The sequence below is a fragment of the Capra hircus genome, chromosome 8 (assembly GCF_001704415.2).
Source record: "Capra hircus breed San Clemente chromosome 8, ASM170441v1, whole genome shotgun sequence".
In the NCBI taxonomy this organism is placed as follows: domain Eukaryota; kingdom Metazoa; phylum Chordata; class Mammalia; order Artiodactyla; family Bovidae; genus Capra; species Capra hircus.
The window spans coordinates 5632904-5656214 of NC_030815.1; the positions used below are offsets into that span (position 1 = coordinate 5632904).

The 23311-nt window shown below is 42.5% G+C and overlaps 1 protein-coding gene across 2 annotated transcripts in view; it reads left to right on the top strand.

Moving 5' to 3' along the window:
* GALNT7 (polypeptide N-acetylgalactosaminyltransferase 7) overlaps window positions 1-23311 on the top strand; it is a 133827-nt gene that overhangs the window by 93369 nt on the left and 17147 nt on the right. Inside the window, exons 3-6 of one of the 2 annotated variants that reach the window (XM_018051815.1) lie at window positions 14051-14217; window positions 18699-18829; window positions 19063-19142; window positions 21689-21871. In XM_018051815.1, the coding sequence (XP_017907304.1) occupies window positions 14051-14217; window positions 18699-18829; window positions 19063-19142; window positions 21689-21871 (561 nt within the window). Of the gene's footprint in view, window positions 1-14050; window positions 14218-18698; window positions 18830-19062; window positions 19143-21688; window positions 21872-22020; window positions 22204-23311 lie in introns of both variants that reach the window. The other variant, XM_018051814.1, reaches the window with a different exon arrangement.

The following is a 23311-nucleotide window of genomic DNA, read 5'->3' on the forward strand; positions in this document are numbered from 1 at the left end:
GAAACTAAAGATCCCTTGTGCCACAATAAAAATCTGGCACAGCCAAATAAATAGATTTTTAAAAAACTGTTTATTTTTGGCTGTGCTGGATCTTCGTTGCTGCTTGGGCTTCCACTCCAGGTGTAATGAGAGGGGGCTACTCTCTAGTTGTGGTTGGCAGGCTTCTCATTACCGTGGTTTCTCTTGTTGCAAAACATGGTCTCCAGGGCATGCAGGCTTCAGTAGTTGTGGCACACAGGTTTAGCTATTCACTGAGGCATATGGACTCTTCCCAGACTAGGGACTGAACCCATCCATGTTCCCTACATTGGCAGGTGAATTCTTAACCCCTGTATAAAATGTATGTGGATTTCCTCATTTTGCTATAGGAACATCACTATAAGCTAGTGTTTAAGACCTTCCATAAGTAAATGTTCTACAGACTATATTGATAACTCCTTCAACACCTAACACTTCTCTGGTGGGAAGCTATTTGCTCAGTCCAGAGTAAGTTTACCATGCTTCCCTGTAAGCTTATACCTTTTCTTCAGTCATCACCAGGGTCAAAATCTGCCTTTCAAAATACAAGTCCTCCACATGGTCAAGGTGACGTCCTTGTTGAAACTGGAGCACATGGAGAAGGCATATAATCACTCACTGAGCGATGAAACATGGAACAGGGGATGACTCAGTAAACATTTTAAGGAATGTTTGCAAAGTGTGATCTTCAAATCAGTGTTGAAGTTAAATTCCCAACTTGGTCTCCACACAACTGTTACACTGACTTGTGTTTTGGTACAACGCCATTGGTCTCCACTGACAGCCTCCATGAAAACAGCCCAGGAGACTCATCACTGCCTTCACCATAAGGAGGCCCCCCAGGGGGGAAAAGAATCCCATCTGGTCTGCACGCCAAGTATATTGTCCTTTTTTTCGAACAACTGGTTTGTTAAACACAGCCCTGACCAGGTTTCACTGCTGGAAAGTTCAAGCCAAATTGTGACCCATCCGTTCTCAGTATGGAGCAGAGGTGGGGTGCACGGCCACTGTGCGGTCCAGGTCAGGGGGGCGGGGGCTGGATGTGGCCCGAGGGTCTTCTCTGTGAATGGCACTCCAGGACTGTGCATGCAGGACGCCTTGGCCTTCTGGCATGCACTTTTTATTTTTGGCTGCGCCGGGTCTTGATTGCAGCATGGGGCGTCTTTAGTTTGTGGCATGTGAGCTCTTAGTTGCAGCATGTGGTATCTAGTTCCCTGACCAGGGATCAAAACCAGGTCGCTGGCATTGGGAGCTCAGAGTCTTAGCCACTGGGCCACCAGGGAAGTCCCCTGGTATGCGCTTTTAAAGCCTTGTTTTTCGTTCCTCTTTTTTCCCTTCAGGCTTGCTTTCTTCATCTTTTCCCTCTCCTCTATTTTGAACTTTTATATCGTTGTATCCTGTGTGTCTTCATAAGCTTCTTGAAGTCCTTTGTGGAATAAGGCACAGCGTAAATTAATAAGTTACAGATGCAAACCAGCATTGGTTGATGCCCTTAGCATCCTTATATCCAGGCCATAGCACCCAGATCCTTACTCCTGTAGCGGTGCTTGTCTCAGCTCAGATCTATTGGTGTTTAAAGTGGTGCTTCTAAAAAGTCAGAACATGGAACGCAAGCTCCTGTGTGAGCTGAGAGTCCAATATAGCTGGAAGCATATGGCTTCCACTGTGAAATGTTCTTTCTTATTTCCCAAGGAGTTTTAGAGAAATGCGCAAGAACATATGTCCAGTTCTAAGATTCCCTGCCAGATTTTTTTTTCCCCTAAATTGTGGTTTGATATTTCAGATCATTAAGTAGACACATCTGTCCGAGCATGTTTTCCTTTTCAAGAAAAAAAGAAATCATTTGAAGACAGCTATCCACTGACAGAGTCAGCTTTCTTAGTGTGCCCGGACACACTCGATGCCCTTGGACCTGGAATCAGGCAGGAAGTGATCCATACAACTAAGTGCCACCGTCTGTTCACCACCCTGTATCCCCTGGGTGTTGAGCGAAAATAGAAATTCACTTTCCTGTTTGTTTTTAAGCATATATTGGGGAATGTGTATGTGTGTTAGTTGCTCAGTCATGTCCAACTCTTTGCGACCCTATGGACTGTAGCCCACCTGGCTCTTCTGTCCTTGGGATTTCCCAAGCAAGAATACTGGAGTGGGTTGCCATGCCCTCCCCCAGGGGATCTTCCCAACCAGGAGATCGAACCCAGGTCTTCCATGTTGGAGGCAGATTCGTTACCGTCTGAGCTGACAGGGAAGCTTGATGTTGGGAGTATTTCTTAGTAAATCTATGGTTTAGGGAAAATAATCTTCAAGTCAAAGCATTCTCATCTAAATCTTGGCTTGTCACCAGCTGTAACTTTGAGCAAGTCATGTAACCCTAGTGCAGCCCTGACAGGACTATTCAGGTGTGCCTGTGTATGTACCATACAGCCTGGTAGGAATGCGTTTCCCCGGCCTGGTATGAAGTGAGATCATGGTCACTAAGGGGAAAAATGGCACTTATGGCAGAAAGTGAAGAGGAACTAAAAAGCCTCTTGATGAAAGTGAAAGAGGAGAGTGAAAAAGTTGGCTTAAAGCTCAACATTCAGAAAATGAATATCATGGCATCCGGTCCCATCACTTCATGGCAAATAGATGGGGAAACAGTGGAAACAGTGTCAGACTTTATTTTGGGGGGCTCCAAAATCACTGCAGATGGTGATTGCAGCCATGAAATTAAAAGACGCTTACTCCTTGGAAGGAAAGTTATGACCAACCTAGATAGCATATTCAAAAGTAGAGACATTCCTTTGCCAACAAAGGTCTGTCTAATCAAGGCTATGGTTTTTCCATTGGTCATGTATGGATGTGAGAGTTGGACTGTGAAGAAAGCTGAGCACCGAAGAATTAATGCTTTTGAACTGTGGTGTTGGAGAAGACTCTTGAGAGTCCCTTGGACTGCAAGGAGCTCCAACCAGTCCATTCTAAAGGAGATCAGTCCTGGGTGTTCTTTGGAGGGAATGATGCTGAAGCTGAAACTCCAGTACTTTGGCCACCCCAATGTCTAGAGTTGACTCATTGGGAAAGACTCTGATGCTGGGAGGGATTGGGGGCAGGAGGAGAAGGGGACGACAGAGGACGAGATGGCTGGATGGCATCACCGACTCGATGGACATGAGTCTGAGTGAACTCCGGGAGTTGGTGATGGACAGGGAGGCCTGGTGTGCTGTGATTCATGGAGTCGCAAAGAGTCAGACATAACTGAGAGACTGAACTGAACTGAACTGAACTGAACTGAACTAAAGAGGAAAAATACCACTTATTTGTCTCAAACATGATCCACGGTGCTAGGATTTAACTCCCTCAAAATTTTCCCAGTTCCCTTGAGAAAGAATCTTCATGGAATCCTCCCTGCAGGCCCACCAGCCAGTGCTCCCAAAACCTGAGATCCCTGGTGCCCCCCGCTTGGTGTCCTCCACATAGGGACTGAGTCACCCTGTGGAGTCACTCTGGCACCTGCCACCTGTGAGATCCTTCCCAAGAGCACTTCTGAGCGTAGAGCACGCCCTTCCCCCTTGCTTGGCTTGTCAGGATGCTAAGTAAGCCAGAGCACTGGCGGGACAGCACAGCAGAGATGGAGGCGTTCTCGGAGCGTCCTGCATGGTCTCCACCCCAGGGTTTGTGTGCGCCATCCCAGGTCGCTGCAGAGCCCCACAGCGGTGTAACTTCAGGAGGCCTCTGGCTCTTTGGAGATGGGAATTCCAGCCGCTCTCCGACTGTCTGAGGGTCTCTGGCTGCTGAACTCTTGTGGGTGAGGACTAGACAGCTGGCCCCCAGTTCCTGCAGGGAAGCTGGGAAACTGCCTGCCAGAGGAGGGTAGTGGAAATGGAAATAGGACAGATAGAGGCTTTTCAGAGAGCCGGAGCTCACAGGATGCCTTGCCATTTGTTACATGAGATACATAGAGCCGTGGTTCTTTGTAGGTAGTGGTCTTGCTGTTTGTTATGGGAGATACATAGAGCTGTGGTGTTTTGTAGCTTCCTGCCTTAGGAATCAGCCACGATGAACTACAGAATTTCTGGTCCAACTCATTCTGCTCTGCTAAGAATTTCCCCCTTTACTCCAATACGTTGTCACTTGGACATGAGATAAACCTGAGCCCTTCAACTCTCAGCCCCAGAAAATGAAGCTGAGATGCAACTGCTCGGTTGGAACTGGGGAACTTGTCTTAAAAGCTTGCACATGTGGCCAGCCTGTGCTTTTTAATTTAGATTGGACTGACTGGGAGCATCAACCCTGCCTTCTGACCACTCTGGTTTCTTGCCTCCCAGCCATGAAATCAAGACACTTGCTTCTCGGAAGGAAAGCTATTACAAACCTAGAGAGCGTATTTAAAAGCAGAGACATCAGTTTGTCAGCAAAGGTTCATATAGTCAAAGCTGTGATTTTTCCAGTAGTCATGTACGGATGTGAGAGTTGGACCATAAAGAAGGCTGAGCGCTGAAGAATTGATGCTTTCTAATTGCGGTGCTGGAGAAGACCACATATTCAGTCATACACATACTAATACTTGTATCCATTTTCCCCCAAACTCCCCTCCTGTCCAGGCTGCCACATGACATTGAGCAGAGTTCCCTGTGCTATATACAGTGGGTCCTTGTTGATTATCCATTTTAAATATAGCAGTGTAGTACTGTTTTAATTTTAATCTTCCAGGGAAGACTGATTGAACAGTCTTGATAAGATTGATGAAAACATTGAGGAAAAGTAACGAGACCATCCTAGAGTTTCTAATAACTGAGGAGAGGGATACAAAACTCTTCAAGACAATAGAGGCAGAGTTTTGAGAAAATGATTAAATACAAAATAGTTTATCGTGCTTCAATTTTATGTGCCAAGTGAAAAGAAAGAATATATTAGCAAAGAATTATATATATATATATATATATGAAGACCCCCTCCGGCTGCTCCTGTGCCCCAAGGGGTCGCCCTTTCTTCTGTAGCATCCAGCAACCGGAGGTTACCATGTCTGAGAGGTGTTGGCCCCTGTAATATATATTAGTTTACATCGGGATAAGAATAGAGGAGCCAATGAAGAGCTGTGTTCCTTGTATCCCCAGACATCCATGGGAGAGGGGACCCACGTCTGAACTTGGTCTGTACAGCAATCCCTGTTGTGAAAGTGGGAGCAGGCAGCTTTCAAAACCAGCAGGATGCTCAGATCTCAGGCTGGCCAAGCAACCTTCCAGCTGTAACTGGTTTTTCATAGTCAGCTGAATTAGATATTATTTATTGATGAAGCCTAAATACATAAAGGCTTTATATGAAACTGCAGATGTTAAAAAAAAACCTAGCTGGGACAATGTGAAACAGAAGAAAATTGCTCATAGGCATGTCTTTTTCTGTTATGAAATCTATTTTTGGCTTTTTAAGTTATAGAAAAGTCACTATGAAAATTCTTCATTCTGGGGACTTCCCTGGAATCCAGTAGTTAAGACTCTGTGCTTCCAATTCAGGGGCGCGGGATCAATCCCTGGTCAGGAAACTAAGGTCTCACATGTCATGCAGCAGTGGCAATTAAAAAGGAAGAAAGAAAAAAAAGAAAAAAAAAAAGGAAGAAAGAAAATTCTTCATTTCTATCTTCTGATACAAGTACCTGGCCCACAGAGCTGTCATGGAAATATTCTGTAAAATTACTTTAAGAAAAACACTACAGGGTAAACAAAGTCCTACTGTATAGCACAGGGAACTATAGTGAATATCCTATGATAAACCATAATGGAAAAGGATATGAAAAAGATATATTTCATATTCCCTGGTGGCTCAGCAGTAAAGAATCCACCAGCAATGCAGGAAACACAAGATGCGGGTTCAGTTCCTGGGTTGAGAAGGTCCCCTAGAGGAGGGCACAGCAACCCACTGTAGTATTCTTGCCTGTAGAATCCCATGGACAGAAGAGTCTGGCGGGCTGCTGCCCATAGGGTCGCAAAGAGTCAGACGTGAATGAGAGGCTTAGCACACATGCATATAAATCTGGATCACTTTACTGTACAGTAGACATTAACGCAACATCGTAAATCAACTCTACTTCAATAAAATAAATTAAAAAAACAGAAAACGCTGCAGCTTGAATCCCTGCAAACCAGTGATCTGAACATGAGCATGTGTGGCCAGAGCAGGTCTGTGATAACTCACCCTGGAGCACGGTGCCCTGGACGTCACAGGGCCATTAAGGTCTCTTAGAAAATAAGAGTGCCAGAAAGGAGAAATCACTCACGAGTCTATCACAGAACGCTCCCTTTTCAGCGTGGCCTTGTGTTTCCGTCCGTCCTCCTTCTTAAAACTTACCGTGACTCTATGGCAGTAAAGCAAGAGAGATGCTGCAGAACAGACAGTATGACTTGAGCACAGGCTGCTGCTTCCAGCTCTGTCTTCTGGTCCAGGTTTTGCATCGTCACTGGCTCTGACTCTGTGCACCCTGCCCAGCAGCTTCCTCTCCCAACGGGAAGTCAGCAGAGCTGCCCAAAGAGCTAAACTTTGTCTTGAGCCTGCCTTCAGGCTGATGGGGGCAACTGAAGGCTTGTGATTAAAGGTCACTCAGTCTGTGGGGGCTGCAAGTTCTCCCGGGATAGGACCTGACAACCTGCAGTGTAGACCCCCTCCGGCTGCTCTGTGCCCCAAGGGGTCGCCCTTTCTTCTGTAGCATCCAGCGACCGGAGGTTACCATGTCCGAGAGGTGTTGGCCTCTGTACCCTCCATCTCTGGCGTCCACTTCTGGCTCCCAGATGTACTAAACTTCATCACCTGCCTGCCCCAGCGTCCCTCCTCAAGCTTCCCCACTGTGGGCTCTCACTCATCTACACTTGGGCTCTCATGGGTACAAAGGGCCCTCTGAGCCCCGGGACCAGACGCTGGCTTAAGTCCAACACCCCATCACTTACCTGCACATCTTACCCCTTATGTGGTGGCTCCTGGAAGCTCTGGATCTTAACTGTGCTGACAGCAGGTGGAAACATCTATGCTCTCTGGCTCCATCTAGAGGCTAAAAGACTGCAAACAGGAGGTGGGAAGAGACTACCTAGCTCCCTGCTGCCTGAATATCCCCAGCATCGTTTCCATCCTACACTGCAGCCTCCCCACCTGGCCTCTCCTCTAAAGTTCAGAAACAGAAGCTAGGCTCAAGCCTCTCCTGCCATATGCTTTTTTTTTAATTGGAGTGTAATTGCTTCACGATGTTGTGTTAGTTTCTGCTATTCAGTAGAACAGATCCGCTATATGTATATATTGTTGTTGTTCAGTTGCTAAGTCGTGTCTGACTCTGTGACCCCGTGGACTGCAGCACACCAGGCTTCCCTGTCCTTCACTATCTCCCAGAGTTTGCTCAGATTCATGTCCTTTGAGTCGGTGACGCCATCCAACCATCTCATCCTCTGTCACCCCCTCCTCCTCTTGCCCTCAGTCTTTCCCAGCATCATGGCCTTTTCCAGTGAGTCCTATACATATATCCCCTCTTACTTGGATTTCCTTCCCATCTAGGTCACCACAGAGCATTGAGCAGAGTTCATGTGCTGTATAGTAGGTTCTCAGTTATCTATTTTATGCACAGTAACAATAGTGTATATGTCACTGAGTTGTCATCTGCTTTTATTCTGTCCAGTATCCATCTGCTTTTATTCTGTCCTGCCACCTGCTTTCCTCCAGATTTTCAGCCTCCCACTGGAGGAGTGTCTGCCTCCCCTTTCTTTCCCACCCCCACCTGCCATATGGACTGACTTATTCTTGAAAGTGCCTCAAAATAGGAGCGCTGTGGGGTGGAGAGTGGACATTACTCAGAGGAGAAAACACATCCAGAGGCATTTCAAATATATCCACAAAACAATCCGAAAAATATTTATGGAGCAGCTGCTCTGTGTTAGAAGGAGGTGAGCAAAACAAATGAGGTTCCTGTCCTCACTGAGCTTACAGTCTGGAGCCTTTTGTAGGAAAGATTCCCAGGCAAGGGCATAGAGATTTACATGTAAGAATGACCACTGTCACTGCAGAGCCCACTGGACTGTCCATCCGTAAGGAGAAGGCCACATGGGTGATAGAGCAGCCATATTATGGAATGTTATGCAATAGCTTCCAAGAATTAGATACTCACATCGAAGAAGAATCTGTGCATACGCATCTGAATATATCCGTACATATACATAAACATATGTTTACGTGTCTGCATGAGTATAAAGAAATCTAAATAAACACAACTAGTAACAGTGATTTCCTCTAGGAGGTAAGATTGGACACAGCTGGGGAGATGGGCAGGAGGGAACTTTTACCTTTACTTTATAAACGTCTATCTTGTTTGGATTTTGTGCAACAAATTCTGTATTGCTTTTGTAATTTTTTTCTCCATTTTTAAAAGAGTTTTATATAATTTTAGAGGCTACTTTCCATTTATAGTTCTTAGCAAATATTGGCTGTATCCCGGTGTTGTACGATCCATCCTTGAGCCCGTTTATCTTACACCCAATGGTTTGTTCCTCCCCCTCTCCCGCCATTGATCCTCCCCTGCCAGCCACTGGGAACCACTAGTTTGTTCTGTATATCCACAAGTTGGCTTCTTTTATGTTATATTCACTAATTTGCTGTATTTTTTTTAGATTCCACATATAAGTGATAAGTATTTGCTTTTCTCTGTCTGACTTATTTCACTTAGCATAAAGTCCATCCATGTTGCTGCATATGGCAAAATTTCATTCTTTTTATGACTAAGTAGTATTCCATTGGGTAAATACATATACATGTATATATATATCCCACGTCTTCTTTATCTATTCATCTGTTTATGGACAGTTAGGTCATTTCCATATCTTGGCAACTATAAATAATGCTGCTATGAACATTGAGTGTGCTAAGTCGCTTCAGTTGTGTCCGACTCTGTGACCCTATGGACAGTAGCTGGCCAGGCTCCTCTGTCCATGAAATTTTCCAGGAGAGAATACTGGAGTGGCTTGCCATTTCCTTCTCAAGCAGATTTTCCCCACCCAGGGGTTGACCCCACGTTGTCTCCCACATTGCAGGCAGACCCTTTATTGTGTGAGCCACCAGGTGGCACTAGTGCTAAAGAATCCCCCTGCCAATGCAGGAGATGCAGGAAGACCCACTGGAAAAGGAAATGGCCCTCCACCCCGGTATTCTTGCCCGGAGAATCCCACGGACAGAGGAGCCTGGTGGGCTGCAGTATACGGGGTCACAGAGAGTCAAACACGACTGAGCGATTGAGCTCTCACACAATCTAGTTTACATCTTTGGAGTTACTTCCACACCTTACCTGGTTGAGAGAAGATGGGGAAATTGGGCAACTCACTCTCTGCCACCTCTTGTCCCCCTGTCCTGCAGGAATGCATGTCCCCTTCCGACGGTCTCCTTCTCATCGTCACTCTATCCTCTTCCTCTCCTCCTTCATCCCCTCTGTGTTTTCAGCTCCTCTCTGTCTCCCATTCAAAATCCTCATCTGGCTTGTTTCCCCAAGCTGTCTTCTTTTGCCATAGAAATCAGCAAATTCCAAATTTCTTCCCATGATGTAAATATTTTCACCAGTTCTAGTATCTGCTGTAAATCAGAATCAATATCTTTCCCATCTGGTTCTGCTTCTTTAAGCCTAGTGGAAGAAAATTATTGCCTGAATCTCTTATCAGAGTGTTTGTTTTTATAGTTTTTTTTTTTCTTTTTTTGAGGGGAGATCATTGTCCTTTCCCATCCAAAATTAAACATACCTGCCCAGGTTAGTTTCTGTCCAGAAACACTTGTCACATCTTTCAAGATCTGCAGTCTTCCACACTGGTTTTTTTTTTTTTTTTTCATTTGTTTTTTTGGTCGTGGTGGGTGGGGGGGGTGAAAAATATATTTATGCACACTTTTCTATTTCCCACACTTGGAACATCTTTGTACCTTTCATATTGCTTTTTATTTATTTATTTATTTTTAACACCAATTAACAATGTTGTGATAGTTTCAGGTGAACAGTGAAGGGACTCAGCCATACATATACATGTATCCATTCTCCCACAAACCCCGCTCCCATCCAGGCTGCCATGTAACATTGAACAGAGTTCCATGTGCTATGCAATAGGTTTTTGTTGGTTATCTGTTTTAAATATAGCATGACCTTCCCAAGGTCCTTAACTGTCCCTCCACCCCCCAGCAACCCTGAGTTCATTCTCTAAGTCTGTCAGCCTCTTTCTGTTCTGTAAGTTCATTTGTGTCATTTCTTTTGACTTCACAAATAAGAGATGTCATATGATAATTCTCCTTCTTTGTCTGGCTTACTTCATTCAGTGTGACACTGTCCATCCGTTGCTGCAAACGGCCTTATTTCATTCTTTTTAATGGCTGACTAATATTCATGCACACACGCACGCGCACACACACACATCACATCACATCTTTATCCATTCCTCTGTCGGCGGACGTTTAGGTTGTTTGCATGTCTTGGCCATTGCAAACAGTGCTGCAATGAACATTGGGGTGCATGTATATTTTCAGGCCATGTTTTTCTCTGGGTTTATATGCTTCCCTGGTGGCTCAGATGATAAAGAATCTGCCTGCAATGCGGAGACCTGGGGTTCGATCCCTGACTTGGGAAGATTCCCTGGAGCAGGGAATGGCTACCCACTCCAGTATTCTAGCCTGGAGAATTCCATGGACAGAGGAGCCTGGTGGGCTACAGTCCATGGGGTCGCAAAGAGTCCGATACCACTGTGCGACTTTTCCTTTGACCTTTCATGCCCAGGAATGGGATTGCAGGGTCATATGATAGTTCTATTTTTAGTTTTCTAAGGAACCTCTATACTGTTCTCCATAGTGGCTGTACCAATAGAGAAATGCAAATCGAAACTACAGTGAGATATCACCGCATCCGTCAGAAAGGCTATCATCGAAACATCCACAAACAGCAAATGCTGGAGAGGGTGTGGAGAGAAGAGAACCCTACCCTCCAACACTGATTGTGGGAATGTAAACTGGTACAGCCATTACTGTATTTTGTAACTTGTTATTCTGAAAGAGCTTGTTGCCCTTCCCAACTTTGGAAAGTCTGCTTTAACTTGCCAAAGGGTGTCTTGCCCTCCCACCCCATTCCTGGGGTATCTCCAGGCTGCACAGAGCAGGGAAGAGGGGGAGGAGAGAGCTCCTATCACATAATAAGCTCAGTGAGTGCCTTGTATTGATATTATATTTAATGTCATTATTAGTTCTCAGACCTTAAATCACATCTTAACCATTCATGGATAGGTATAGCTAGTACTTTTTTTTCTTTTATTTTACATTTAACAAGACTTCCTGTTAAACCCAAGACAGCCTAGATTTATGTCCTGGCTTCATTACTTTCTGAGTGATATTAAGCAGCTGTTCATCTCTGAGCCTCAGTGATCTCATCTGTAAAATGGGGAGATTAATAGTACTAACCTCATAGTGATGTTGTGAGGTTAAGTAAGTCAATAAAGTAAAGCACATGGGATAGTGTCTGACACATAATAAGTATATGCTAGTATTTGCTATTAGACTGAAAATGCCCTTCCTTATAAGTTTTCTTCTTCACTATTTTTCAGATTTTAATTCTACCTTCCAAAGACATAGATGGTCCATCTACTCATTTTTCATCTGACTCACGTGCACACAATTCATTGCTGTGCTTTTATCTTTTCCTCCCCACTTCTTTGGTCTCGGTGCTTTTTAAATCATCCTTTGCTCTCACCTTCACCCCATGGCTCCAGGGCGCCTACCTGGCCACCTATCTTGAGACTGAATGAGATCTACCTGTCAAATGCACCGTGGTTCCCCAGTGACATACTCAGACTTCTCTTTCAAGCCTCACCATCCTGTAGGACCGTGGGCTTCATGAGAGCAGAGAGCATGTGTGTTCCTCCGTGCTGAGCTAGTGTCTAGCTCAGGAGATACCATGAACTTACTACTCCTTCAACAAGGAAATGCAGATGTGAGAAGTAAGAAAAAAAACGGATTCCAGACTCAGTCTGCATTTCTGTAAAAACAACCTCTTAAGAACAAGAGATGGTGAAGGACAGGGAAGCCTGGCTTGCTGCAGTCCATGGGGTCACAAAGAGCTGGACACGACTGAGTGACTGAACAGCAACAAAGAGCACACACAGCTGAGAGTTTTGAAAGGGACATATACACCTGCAGATAAAGTTGTTTGCATCTCTGTTGGGCCAGGTCCTGTTTTAGATAATGATGGTGTAGGTTATCAAGCTGATAATATTCGAGACTGCTTTTATGGTTTTCAATTTAACCTTGGGAGTAAGCTTATTTATTACTGCATGGAAAGCTTTGGAATTTAAAAAAAAAAAAACAAAAAACTCTTTCTTTCCACTCATCAAGGGGAAGATAATAAGCACCAGATGCTAGTTTTGAAAACTAACTCCTGCAGAAAAAAGCGGGTCTCAAATTGTCCTTATTCGCCTGTTGTATTCTTATTATCTTGTTCTCCCATATCCAATGAGAAAAAGTGTATGTGTGTGTACATACACACATATACATCTATACACATAGGCTTGAATATGCATAGTATGGGTGTGATTGTACCTTGGTATCCACCAGCAGAGAGGTTCCAGGACCCCTCTGAATACCAAAGTTTGTGGATACTCAATCCTTGATATAAAATAGCTTAGTATTTACATCGGAGAAGGCAATGGCACGCCACTCCAGTAGTCTTGCCTGGAAAATCCCATGGACGGAGGAGCCTGGCAGGCTGCAGTCCATGGGGTCACTGAGGGTCGGACATGACTGAGCGATTTCACTTTCACTTTTCACTTTGATGCATTGGAGAAGGAAATGGCAACCCACTCCAGTGTTCTTGCCTGAGGAATCCCATGGACAGAGGAGCCTGGCGTGTTACAGTCCATGGGGTCACAAAGAGTTGGACACAACTTAGGGACTAAACAAAACACAAAAACAAGGCAAGCACTATTAAATAGTTGCCCTGGCAAATTCAAGTTTTGCTTTTTGGAACTCTCTGGAATTTTTTTCCTAGTATTTTTGATTCACAGTTGGTTGACTCTTCAGATGCAGAACACACAGATATGGAGGGTTGACTCTGTGTGTGTGTGTGTGTGTGTGTGTGTGTGTGTGTGTGTGTGTGTGTGTGTAATGGTTCTGTGAAATTCACTGAACCTCCTTTGGTTCCCCGAGTCTTTATCAGGCCCTGTTTTGGGTTTCCTTCCAATTAGAGAAAGGCTTCTGGCAACGTTCTTCCCGCTACAGTTGTTTCAAGCAATTTTGTGTAAAATAGTTAAAGCCCCTTTAGCCAATCTAACAACTCTAAACACTATTAGAACTTTGTTTATTCATCCAGCAGTTAATTTTGGAATGCTTCCTGTATCCTGAAGTTCAGCCCATTTAATTTTTTTCTGAACAGGACGGCTTTCAAACACGGTTGTACAGTGGTTTATTCACAGCAAGTGAAATAAATCCCTTGCACCAGAAGCTCGAGTTTTAAAACAGAAAATAAACTGAGCTTGAAGACCTGAAAAACAAACCTTAATACCATCCCCAGCTAAGAAGCATAAATTCACAAATAAGTTCTATTTGTCACAGTAAGTGCTGGTTGGTGAAGAAGTAACTTGAACATGAGTAACTTCATCTCACAGCAGCTTCTCTCTTCTACAATGGGTTTCTGTCAAAATATAAAAGGTTATATTTCATTCACTTTGGCCACCTGATACGAAGAGCCAACTCACTGGAAAAGACACTGATGCTGGAAAAGATTGAAGGCTGGAGAACGGATTGACAGAGGGTGAGATGGTAGGATGGCATCACCAATTCAATGGACATGAGTTTGAGCAAACTCCAGGAGACAGTGGAGGACAGGGAAGCCTGGCATGCTGCAGTCCATGGGGGTCTCAAAGAGTCGGACAGGACTGAGTGACTGAACAACAAATTTCATTTACTTACCTTAAAGTCAATAATATTTAATCCAACCAGAAAACATAGTGATTGTCAGTTTGGAACCAAGCACTGCAGTTTATCTCTGAATAAATATGATGAAATGTTCCTTTTGCAGATGCAAGTACTGGCATTACGATGAAAACCTGCTCACAGCCAGCATCATCATCGTCTTCCATAATGAAGGGTGGTCCACCCTCATGAGAACAGTCCACAGTGTAATTAAAAGGACTCCAAGGAAATACTTAGCAGAAATCGTGTTAATTGATGATTTCAGTAACAAAGGTAATGGCTAAGGGATTGACATTTTATCTATAAAGTAAGTTTAAATTATAAACAGTTGCAAACATGTAGTTTCAAAATACTGTAGAAATTAATGGTATCTATTGATAGCATCTATAATCAACAAGTTGGCACTGTGCCAAGCATTGTATGTGAATTAGTTTCTTTAGTTCTGACAGTAATCCTTGTGAGAGATATTGTTTATTTTCACTTTGCACTTGAAACTAAGACAGGTTAAGTAACTTGCCAGAGGTGACAGGTAGTAATTAACAGCTGCCTCCCAATCAATAGTCTGCACATTTAATCACAGTCTTATACTATACCAATTCTTTGGGCCTTGGATTTTATAAAAATTTAGTTGTAAAGGTAATTCGTTAAATGACTGAAAAAATGCAGTGGCATGTATGTTGTAATGTCACCCAAAGCCCTATCTAAATATATATATTGAGATCTATATACATTTTAATAGCTTTATTTTACATTTGAATGATGATGCAAACATTGAATTTGACCAGAGACCATGGGCTATTTTGTCTATGATAGAAAGTATCTACTAAATCTTCTTTTGTTCTATATTTGATTGAGGATATTTGAATAGAAGGAAACAGTGTTTTATTTTTTATTCTTCTTATGGAGTGAGCACTAATGTGTTTATGGTGACATCAGTTAGTCTTGGTTCCACTTGACAAGGGAGAGATTGAGCAATAATTTTCCAGTTAAGTGGGGTGGGGTTTTTTAAGTTAATTTTTTTTGCTTCAAATAGATCCATTATTGTAAGCTGAATATATCTTCTTAGTGACATAAATATCAAAAGATAGATAATGCTACAGTCCAAGGGACTCTCAAGAGTCTCCTCCAGGATGTTAGAAAAGAAGTCAGAACATGATCAGCATGAAAAAAAAAAAAATTCAAAATGGCTTTAAAACAGCTTCCTCCAAAACTTAATATAGAACTCTCCAAGTTCTAAACCAAGTTTATAAACCTCTGCTGTTTTTGAAAGGACATGACCAGAATCTTGACCTTGCACACATTATATTAGCATGGAGAGAAACAGAAATATTACCTACTTACTTCCTTTCCCTCTCCTCATTATACACTTAATCACTTTCTTCAGCTAATCACAGCAGAGAATTTATAATTTTAGAGTAAAGAGCAGAGAGAATGTATAAATTTTTCAGTCATCAAATGCCTTTAGCTGAGACATCTTGGTTGCAGTTTTCTATGGTAGGAATATTTTCATTATGAATGCTATTCCTGTCTCAAGATAAATATTTGATAATATGTTTTTAAGTGATATTGTTGGTGCCAACAGTGTTTTAAATTTAGCAAAACTTAAATCTACAAAAATAACAAATTCCATGTCATGCTTGTACAGATTTTAAGAACCACTACATTATTAATACAAGTTAAAAAGCTCAGCATAGTCTTTAAAATAGTGAAGATACATCATAAGGTGTTTCCCATTCTAAAATCTTGTGTTCTTGCTTGGCCCAAGGAAAGAACAAAATTTTGTGGTTAAGTTTTGTCCAGTTTAATTTTTGTGTGATCAGTGCTTCTGTTGTTCCAAATCTCTAACAGCCTCTTGTAACACATTTATAAAAAGCAATTACGTATAGGATCTTCTTCACTAAGAGTGCAGAGTCGTTGGTTGGGGCTACCCTTGGACCCTTTAATTACTTCTCCCAATTTCAAAACAACCTTGACATCTGTCAGCCCGAGCCTCAGTAATATTACACAAAGTTTGGTAAAACATGACTTGACTGAAAACTAGGTTTGTTTTCTTTCTCCAGTTTGTTCAATAATTAAAACTGTGAGTTATAATTTTTTTCTCTGAAAGACAAAACACTTAACTAATATAAAACCCCACAAAAGAGGTGGCTGCTCAGAAGCCTCGAGTTTCTGGAAGTTACAGTGTCCTCAAAACGCAAGGGTTTCGGGCTTTTAAACTGAGAACACCCCTCTCCACCTGTGCCTCCAGCAAAGCGCTGCAGGGACCACGCGTCCTCGCAGGGCTTAGCAAAGGAGGCTGGAAGAGCACTTCCGCTCACAACTACGCATCATTTCCTCCCGCCTCTTATTGGTCACAGCAAGTGACGTGGCCCAGCAGTGGTCCCAGGCTGGTCAGGATGATCACCCCTCAGGAGAGATGTTTCCTGTTTGGGACCAGGATCCCTCCACCTTGGTGTTGGCGTCCATGAGACCCTATGGCAGCCAAGTTATCTTACTTGGAAATAGATTTAAAGAACAGAAACAGGTTTCTGACTATAACTATTTATTTAGATTTATCTAGATAACATATGTGAAAATACCTAATGCAATTCAGAAGTGCTTTAGAAAAAAGCCAACTTAGGGCTGTATTGAACTAAAAAAAAAAAAAAAAAAGGTAAAGAGCTTTAAAAACAAAACAAAACAAAAAACCTTTTATTGAAGGGAAAATTACCAAGACTTTCTGGGGAAAAATTGCAACTCAGCATGAGAATTTTATTTATAATTCTCATTAAAACTGGTTGCCAAAATAGAGAAAGGAAAATTTTTTCTTCTCAATTTTGAATACTCATGTGTGGGTGTCTTGCTAATTATAAGCTCCTTAAAAATGAGTGAAGTATTAAGTGTACAGCTTGATTTGCCCGTTAACCACTAGCTCATCACTAAATACAGCTGTTTTTTGCCTTGTTTTTGTATTAGTGGGCTAAAATTTTAAACAGCTTAAAAAGAACTTTTGTGACTCAAGAAAAGTCTTTAAGAATCCAGGAATTAGTTGTGGCTCTGATGAACCAGTTTCATAGGCTCATAGAGATACAAACAAAAACCATTCTGTTGCAGCTCCGAAGCCAAGATGGAAAGTTTAACAAATGTATCTTTTTTTGGTAACCCCAAATTTTCTCTACCAAGGTGCAAACATTGTGTGTGTGTGTGTGTGTGTGTGTGTGTGTGTGTGTGTGTGTATAAATATATAGGGCTTTCCTGATAGCTCAGTTGGTAAAGAATCCACCTGCAATGCAGGAGACCCCAGTTCGATTCTTGGGTCTGGAAGATCCCCTGGAGAAGGGATTGGCTACCCACTCCAGTATTCTTGATCTTCCCTCTGGTTCAGCTGGTAAAGAATCTGCCTGCAATGGGAGAGACCTGGGTTCAATCCCTGGGTTAGGAAGATCCCCCTGGAGAAGGGAAAGGCTACCCACTCCAGTATTCTGGCCTGGAGAATTCCATGGCTTGTATAGTCCATGGGGTCACAAAGAGTCAGATATGACTTTCACTTTCACTTTTCTTTTCATATGCATACTTGTGTGAGTGCATGCTCAGTTGCTTTAGTTTCAGTTGTATCCAACTCTTTGTGACTTTATGGACTGTGGCCTGTCAGGCTTCTCTGTCCATGGAATTCTCCAAGCAAAAATACAAGAGTGGGTAGCCATTTCCTTCTCCAGGGGATCTTCCCCACCCAGGGATTGAACCCGTGTCTCTTGTGTCTCCTGCACTGCGGGTGGATTCTTTACTATTGAGCCACTAGGGAAGCCCATATATACATCCATACATATGTAAATGATATATGTATTTATTAGATAAATGTGTAAATATTTATTTATAAATTTATAAATATTTATAAATTAAATATAAATGCATAAATTTATAACATATAAATAAATATTTATAAATAAACATTTACACATACACACTTGTTGGGGGCTTCCCAGGTGGCGTTCGTGGTAAAGAACCTGCTGGCTAATGAAGGAGACAGAGACACAGGTTCAGTCTCTGGGTCCAGAAGATCCCCTGGAGAAGGGAATGGCAACCCACTCCAGTATTCTTGCCTGGAAAATCTCATGGAGAGAGGAGCCTGGTGGGCTACAGTTTATAGGGTTGCAAAGCCAGACATGACTGAAGCGACTTAGTGCACACACATGCACACATGTGTTGATGCTTAAAATACAGAGAAGATAGGATTTTTTGTTGTTGTTGTTATTTGCCAGCTTGATGGGAACTATATTGATCATCACATCAAGACTACTCCTGTCATCACTGATTGTAGGGGGGGGATGGCTCAGAAACAAATGTTAACCTATACCCCATGTGGGTTCCAAGGGGCTGTGTAATGTTAGCCATAGACAGTGCATCTTCAGAAATCCTGAACCATTGCTTCTGCCAAAAGCCAAAGAACTATTGTGCCTGAAAGTTTCTAGATAGAACATTAACATTTGAATTGTTTTCAGTTTTCATGTCAGTTGGCATAGTTGTTATTTGTTCTGTATGTTTAGACAGTTTTGATCGTTCTCAGGCTAGTAATAGTTCTCCATAGGTGTATTAAGCTCAGAATTTTAACTTTAATAATACACTTCACCTTGCTTCTCTATACATTAACATTGAGCATGCTTCTGTGTAAAATTACTGACCTGGTGCCTATCCTTTTTTCCTGAGAAAAATGATAGCTTAACTGGTTTATAACCACAAATATAATGTATAATATTGACTGAGTTTTTTATTCATAGAACACTTAAAAGAAAAACTGGATGACTATATTAAACTGTGGAATGGCCTAGTCAAGGTATTTCGAAATGAGAGAAGAGAAGGTTTAATTCAGGCACGAAGTATCGGTGCCCAGAAGGCCAAACTTGGACAGGTAGGAAACATTCAATATTTTTTGTGTCTGTTTTGGATTTTGTAACTAAAAGATCATGTACATTTTTAGGTACCACTTTAATTTTTTTTAATTGAAATGAAAATGCTATCTTAACCAGACAAATATCAAAATTGACTCTATGGCCAGTTTATCTTAGCATCTAGTTTAAAATTGTATGTGATAGATGATGTCCTGTAGGTGAGTTTTTTTTCATCCTGCCTCTTTTTTTTAAGGTTTTAATATACCTCGATGCCCACTGTGAGGTGGCGGTTAACTGGTATGCGCCGCTTGTAGCTCCCATATCTAAGGACAGGTAACATTACCTTGCTTTTATTTCCTTTCCTGGTTGAAAAGTAAACCTCATCCTAGAAGGACAAATAATATTCCCATCCTGATTTCATTTCCATTCAGTGTATCAAGTTGCGTGTTGAGTATTATTTTTTAGCTAGTTGTTTCCCTGAGTGGAGCTTGGTGAAAACGTGGGACTGATTCAAATGCAGGCAGTTAGACATTTGGAATAAGCCCAGCATATCTCACTTAGAATCTCCTTATGGTTGGGTCAGTAAAGAGACTTCCTCCAGCTCCACAAGCTTGCTCTATGAGTAATGTTAACTGCCCCCTCCACACTGTGGTAACATTCTGAAGACTTGAAGGAGCATGCTTTGAAATTATGCCTATTGGTTTTTGTATGACCTTGGAAATCATTATTTTACATAGTATGGGCTAGCTGTCATCTGTGTCAAAGCCTTGGATTTCCACATGACCTTTAAAGTTTAGAAGTGGACAGCTGTCCCATGGGAACGTGGTGATCACTGTTCAGTTTACAGCGGATCTGAAACTGTTGACAGCAGTACCAGTCTTCTGGTTCCCAAAGCCTTCCCTGCTTTTAGTCCAGAATCCTTACTATTTCAGAATCTAGAAAAAATAAAGGGGGACTTCTCTGGCAGTCTAGTGGTTAAGACTGCATACTTCTAATGCTGGGTACGTGGGTTCTATCCCTGGTCAGGGAACTAAGATCCCACAGCAGCCAGAAACAAATAGTTAATTAAAATGACAATTTTAAGAAGGAAATAAGACATGTCCCTGTGTCTGTGGCCTGAGTCAGAGGAAGACCTTTCAGAGGACTGTATCATCCCAGGATCTATCAACAGTGATCTCTACGTGCTGCCTGATTCTATCCTCACTGCAACCCTGCAAAATAGATATTATTACCTCCCTTTAGCTAAAGAGGATGCCGATACTGAGAGAAATTCATGAATTTGCCCCAACTCGGACAGTTTGTAAAGAATCCAGCTGAGAGCCCTCTGGGACACCTTCCACTGCATACTTAGAAATCCGAGAATCACAAGACTCTCATGAGGAGAGATAGCTAGCCTTCCTCTCTCCTGATGAGAGTGGGCAGTCCTCTGGGATGTGGGCAGGGTGAGTGAGGTCATTCCACTGGCCTCTCGACTGGCGCGCAGGAGTCCACAGGTGGGAATAAAGCCCCTGTGTTGAAATCCTGACCCCCAAGGATTTTCCCCTTCTCCTTGGTTTCTAAACATCTAAAACGTACCTTAACCGTGGTTGTGAAAAACTGTAATCTCCATTTTAGGAGCTGCCTTTTAAAACCCTTTCTGATGAAACGAACACCAGAACAAGCAGTGTAGCAATTATCTTAGCAGAGTTGGCACTATACCTGATTAGTCATATAGCACTAGCAGTTTTATGAAGCCCAGATAAAAGGTATTGTTTTTTGCTCCAAATTCTCAGGCCACTATTTATGCTATTCAGCAGGTTTTTAGGGATTTTTGTGGTTTTTGTGTGTGTGATAAAAGCTAATTTTTTGCAATAAAAGAAGTAGGATAGAAGATCAAGTAAATGTACAGAAACAGATTTTCATAATAACTTCTTCCAAAGAAGTAAAAAGCAGCAAAGAGCTGGGAGCACTGCTGGAAGTGTAGCAAGTATTATCTTTCTACGCACACACACACTCATTTAAAAAAAGAAAACAAACTGTAATCTTTATTTATTTATATTTGCTTTTTGTCTTAGGCCAGGCCTTATGAGGCAGGAGGGCTCTTAATTTCCTGATAGTTCCCCAACAAGGATCGAACCCGTGCTCCCTGCATTGGGAGCTGAAGTCTTAACCACAGGACTACGAGGGAAGTCACACACACACACACACACACACACACACACCCCTTAACCACAGACACACACACACACACACACACACACCCCTTAACCACAGGACCACCAGGGAAGTCACACACATGCACACACTGATTTTGAATAGAGGAGCAAGGAGGGAAAAATGGGCAGGAAAACCTGGTAAATAATGTGAAGTTACCAAGAGAGCGAGCCTGTAGGACCAGAGTGAAAATGAGGACATGCTGCTAAGTTCAAGGATACGGCTCTTTGTCCCTAACATTTGTCTGTGAGCCCAGGGACGTCCCCTCTCCCCTTCTCTTATGAAAACAGCCTCCTTGACTTTTCAAGGCGTCCGTTCACGTCGATCTGCCGTTAGATATTAATGTCCCCTGCTGCTGCTTAGTTGCTAAATTGTGTCTGACTGTTTTGCAGCCCCATGGACTATCGCCTTCCAGGCTCCTCTGTCCGCGGGATCCTCCAGGCAAGAATACTGGAGTGGGTTGCCATTCCCTTCTGAGGGGGTCTTCCTGATCCAGGGATCGAACCTGCATTTCCTGCATTGCAGGGAGATTCTTTACTGTCTGAGCCATTAGAGAAGTCCTAAGTTCCCTTAGTGGGGGAAAAAATAGAGCAACCCAGAATAACAAGAGATAAGACAGTTAGACTTGCTCAACTACTAAGTGTTGGGTTTCTTAAACGCTTTTTCATTTTCTGTAAATGTTTCAGAACCACATGCACTGTGCCTCTAATAGATTACATAGATGGGAATGACTATTCCATTGAGCCTCAGCAAGGTGGGGATGAAGATGGTTTTGCCAGAGGGGCCTGGGACTGGAGTTTGCTATGGAAGCGAATCCCCCTGAGTCACAAGGAAAAGGCCAAAAGAAAACATAAAACTGAACCTTATCGGTAAAGCTCACTACTTTCTCTTTTTAACGTGGAATGTTTCTCTCTAAGTACTTTTTTTTCTTCCTTCCCCATGTCCTGGTGTAAACACGTGGGTCCCCACACGCCCTTGCATTTCATCTTTGCTGCCATCCATCAACAACACAACACAGAACCATTTGCACTGTGCCGCTCATAGATGTCATAAATGGCAACACATATGAGATTGTGCCCCAAGGGGGTGGTGACGAAGATGGGTATGCCCGAGGAGCATGGGACTGGAGTATGCTCTGGAAACGGGTGCCTCTGACCCCCCGAGAGAAGAGACTGAGAAAGACAAAAACTGAACCATATCGGTAATCACTAAATCACTTACCTTTTTTTCTTTTCTCCAGTCGCTGCTAACCTATTAACCTCTTGCCAAGCTAAATATATATATATATATATATAAATATATATATATATATATATTATTAACACTGTAGATGCTGTCTCAGACTCTGAAAAGATTTCTTTCTTTGTGCTGTTTCGGGGGTTTAAATTCACCCTTTCATCTTTGTGGTTGCTTTCTTCTTAAAAGCAAGCTCGATTTGGGGGCAGACTTGGAGGGTGGGCCTGTTTTATGGTATCAGTTCCAAATACAGGGGAAAAACAAGACAAGCTTTGCAGTCTTCTCCTAGTAGGTTTTTGTTTGTTATTTTGTTTAGTCGCTAAGTCATGGCTGACTCTTTTCGACCCCATGGACTGTAGCCCGCCAGACTCCACTGTCCGTGGGATTCCCCAGGCAAGAATACTGAAATAGGTTGCTATTTCCTCCTCCAGGGATCTTCCCGACCCAGGAAGCGAACCCATGTCTTCTGCACTGGCAGGAAGGTTCTTTACCACTGAGCCCACCTGGGAAAGTGGACTAGACATGAAATTTTGTTCTTTTGACAATAATGTCATTCTATAAGTTTAAAATGTGTAAATTTTACTTACCATCCAAGTTTTGTTATCTACGTTGATGCCTTGGAGGGTAGTATTAACAACAAAAGGCAGTAACAAGATTTTTTTTTTCTTTCTTTTGTTTCATATGCTCTTAAGTAATAATTTTATGCCAGTTAAATTTGATGAATAAAAATACATGACTTTGGGAAATGTTACATAGAATTCCTTTATGACTTCATTCTCAGAAGAGCATTTGATTAAAAGGAGATGTTATTCCAGAATCTTCCTTTCTCCTTTCTTGTGCCTCTTCAAATAGAAAAATTTATGCTCTTCTCTCTTTTTTGGTCTTCTTACTAGAACATTTTTACCATCTTTTAAAGAGTGGCCCCAAATGAATTGTTTAGTTAAATGCTAGTGTAGGTTTCTAAATGTGTCTAATTTTATTTTTTTGATCTTATGGTTCTGCTTTTGGTCTCTCTCTTCCTGTTGCGCTACTGATGATGCTCGAACTCAGTTTGGGGACAGCGTCTGATGTCA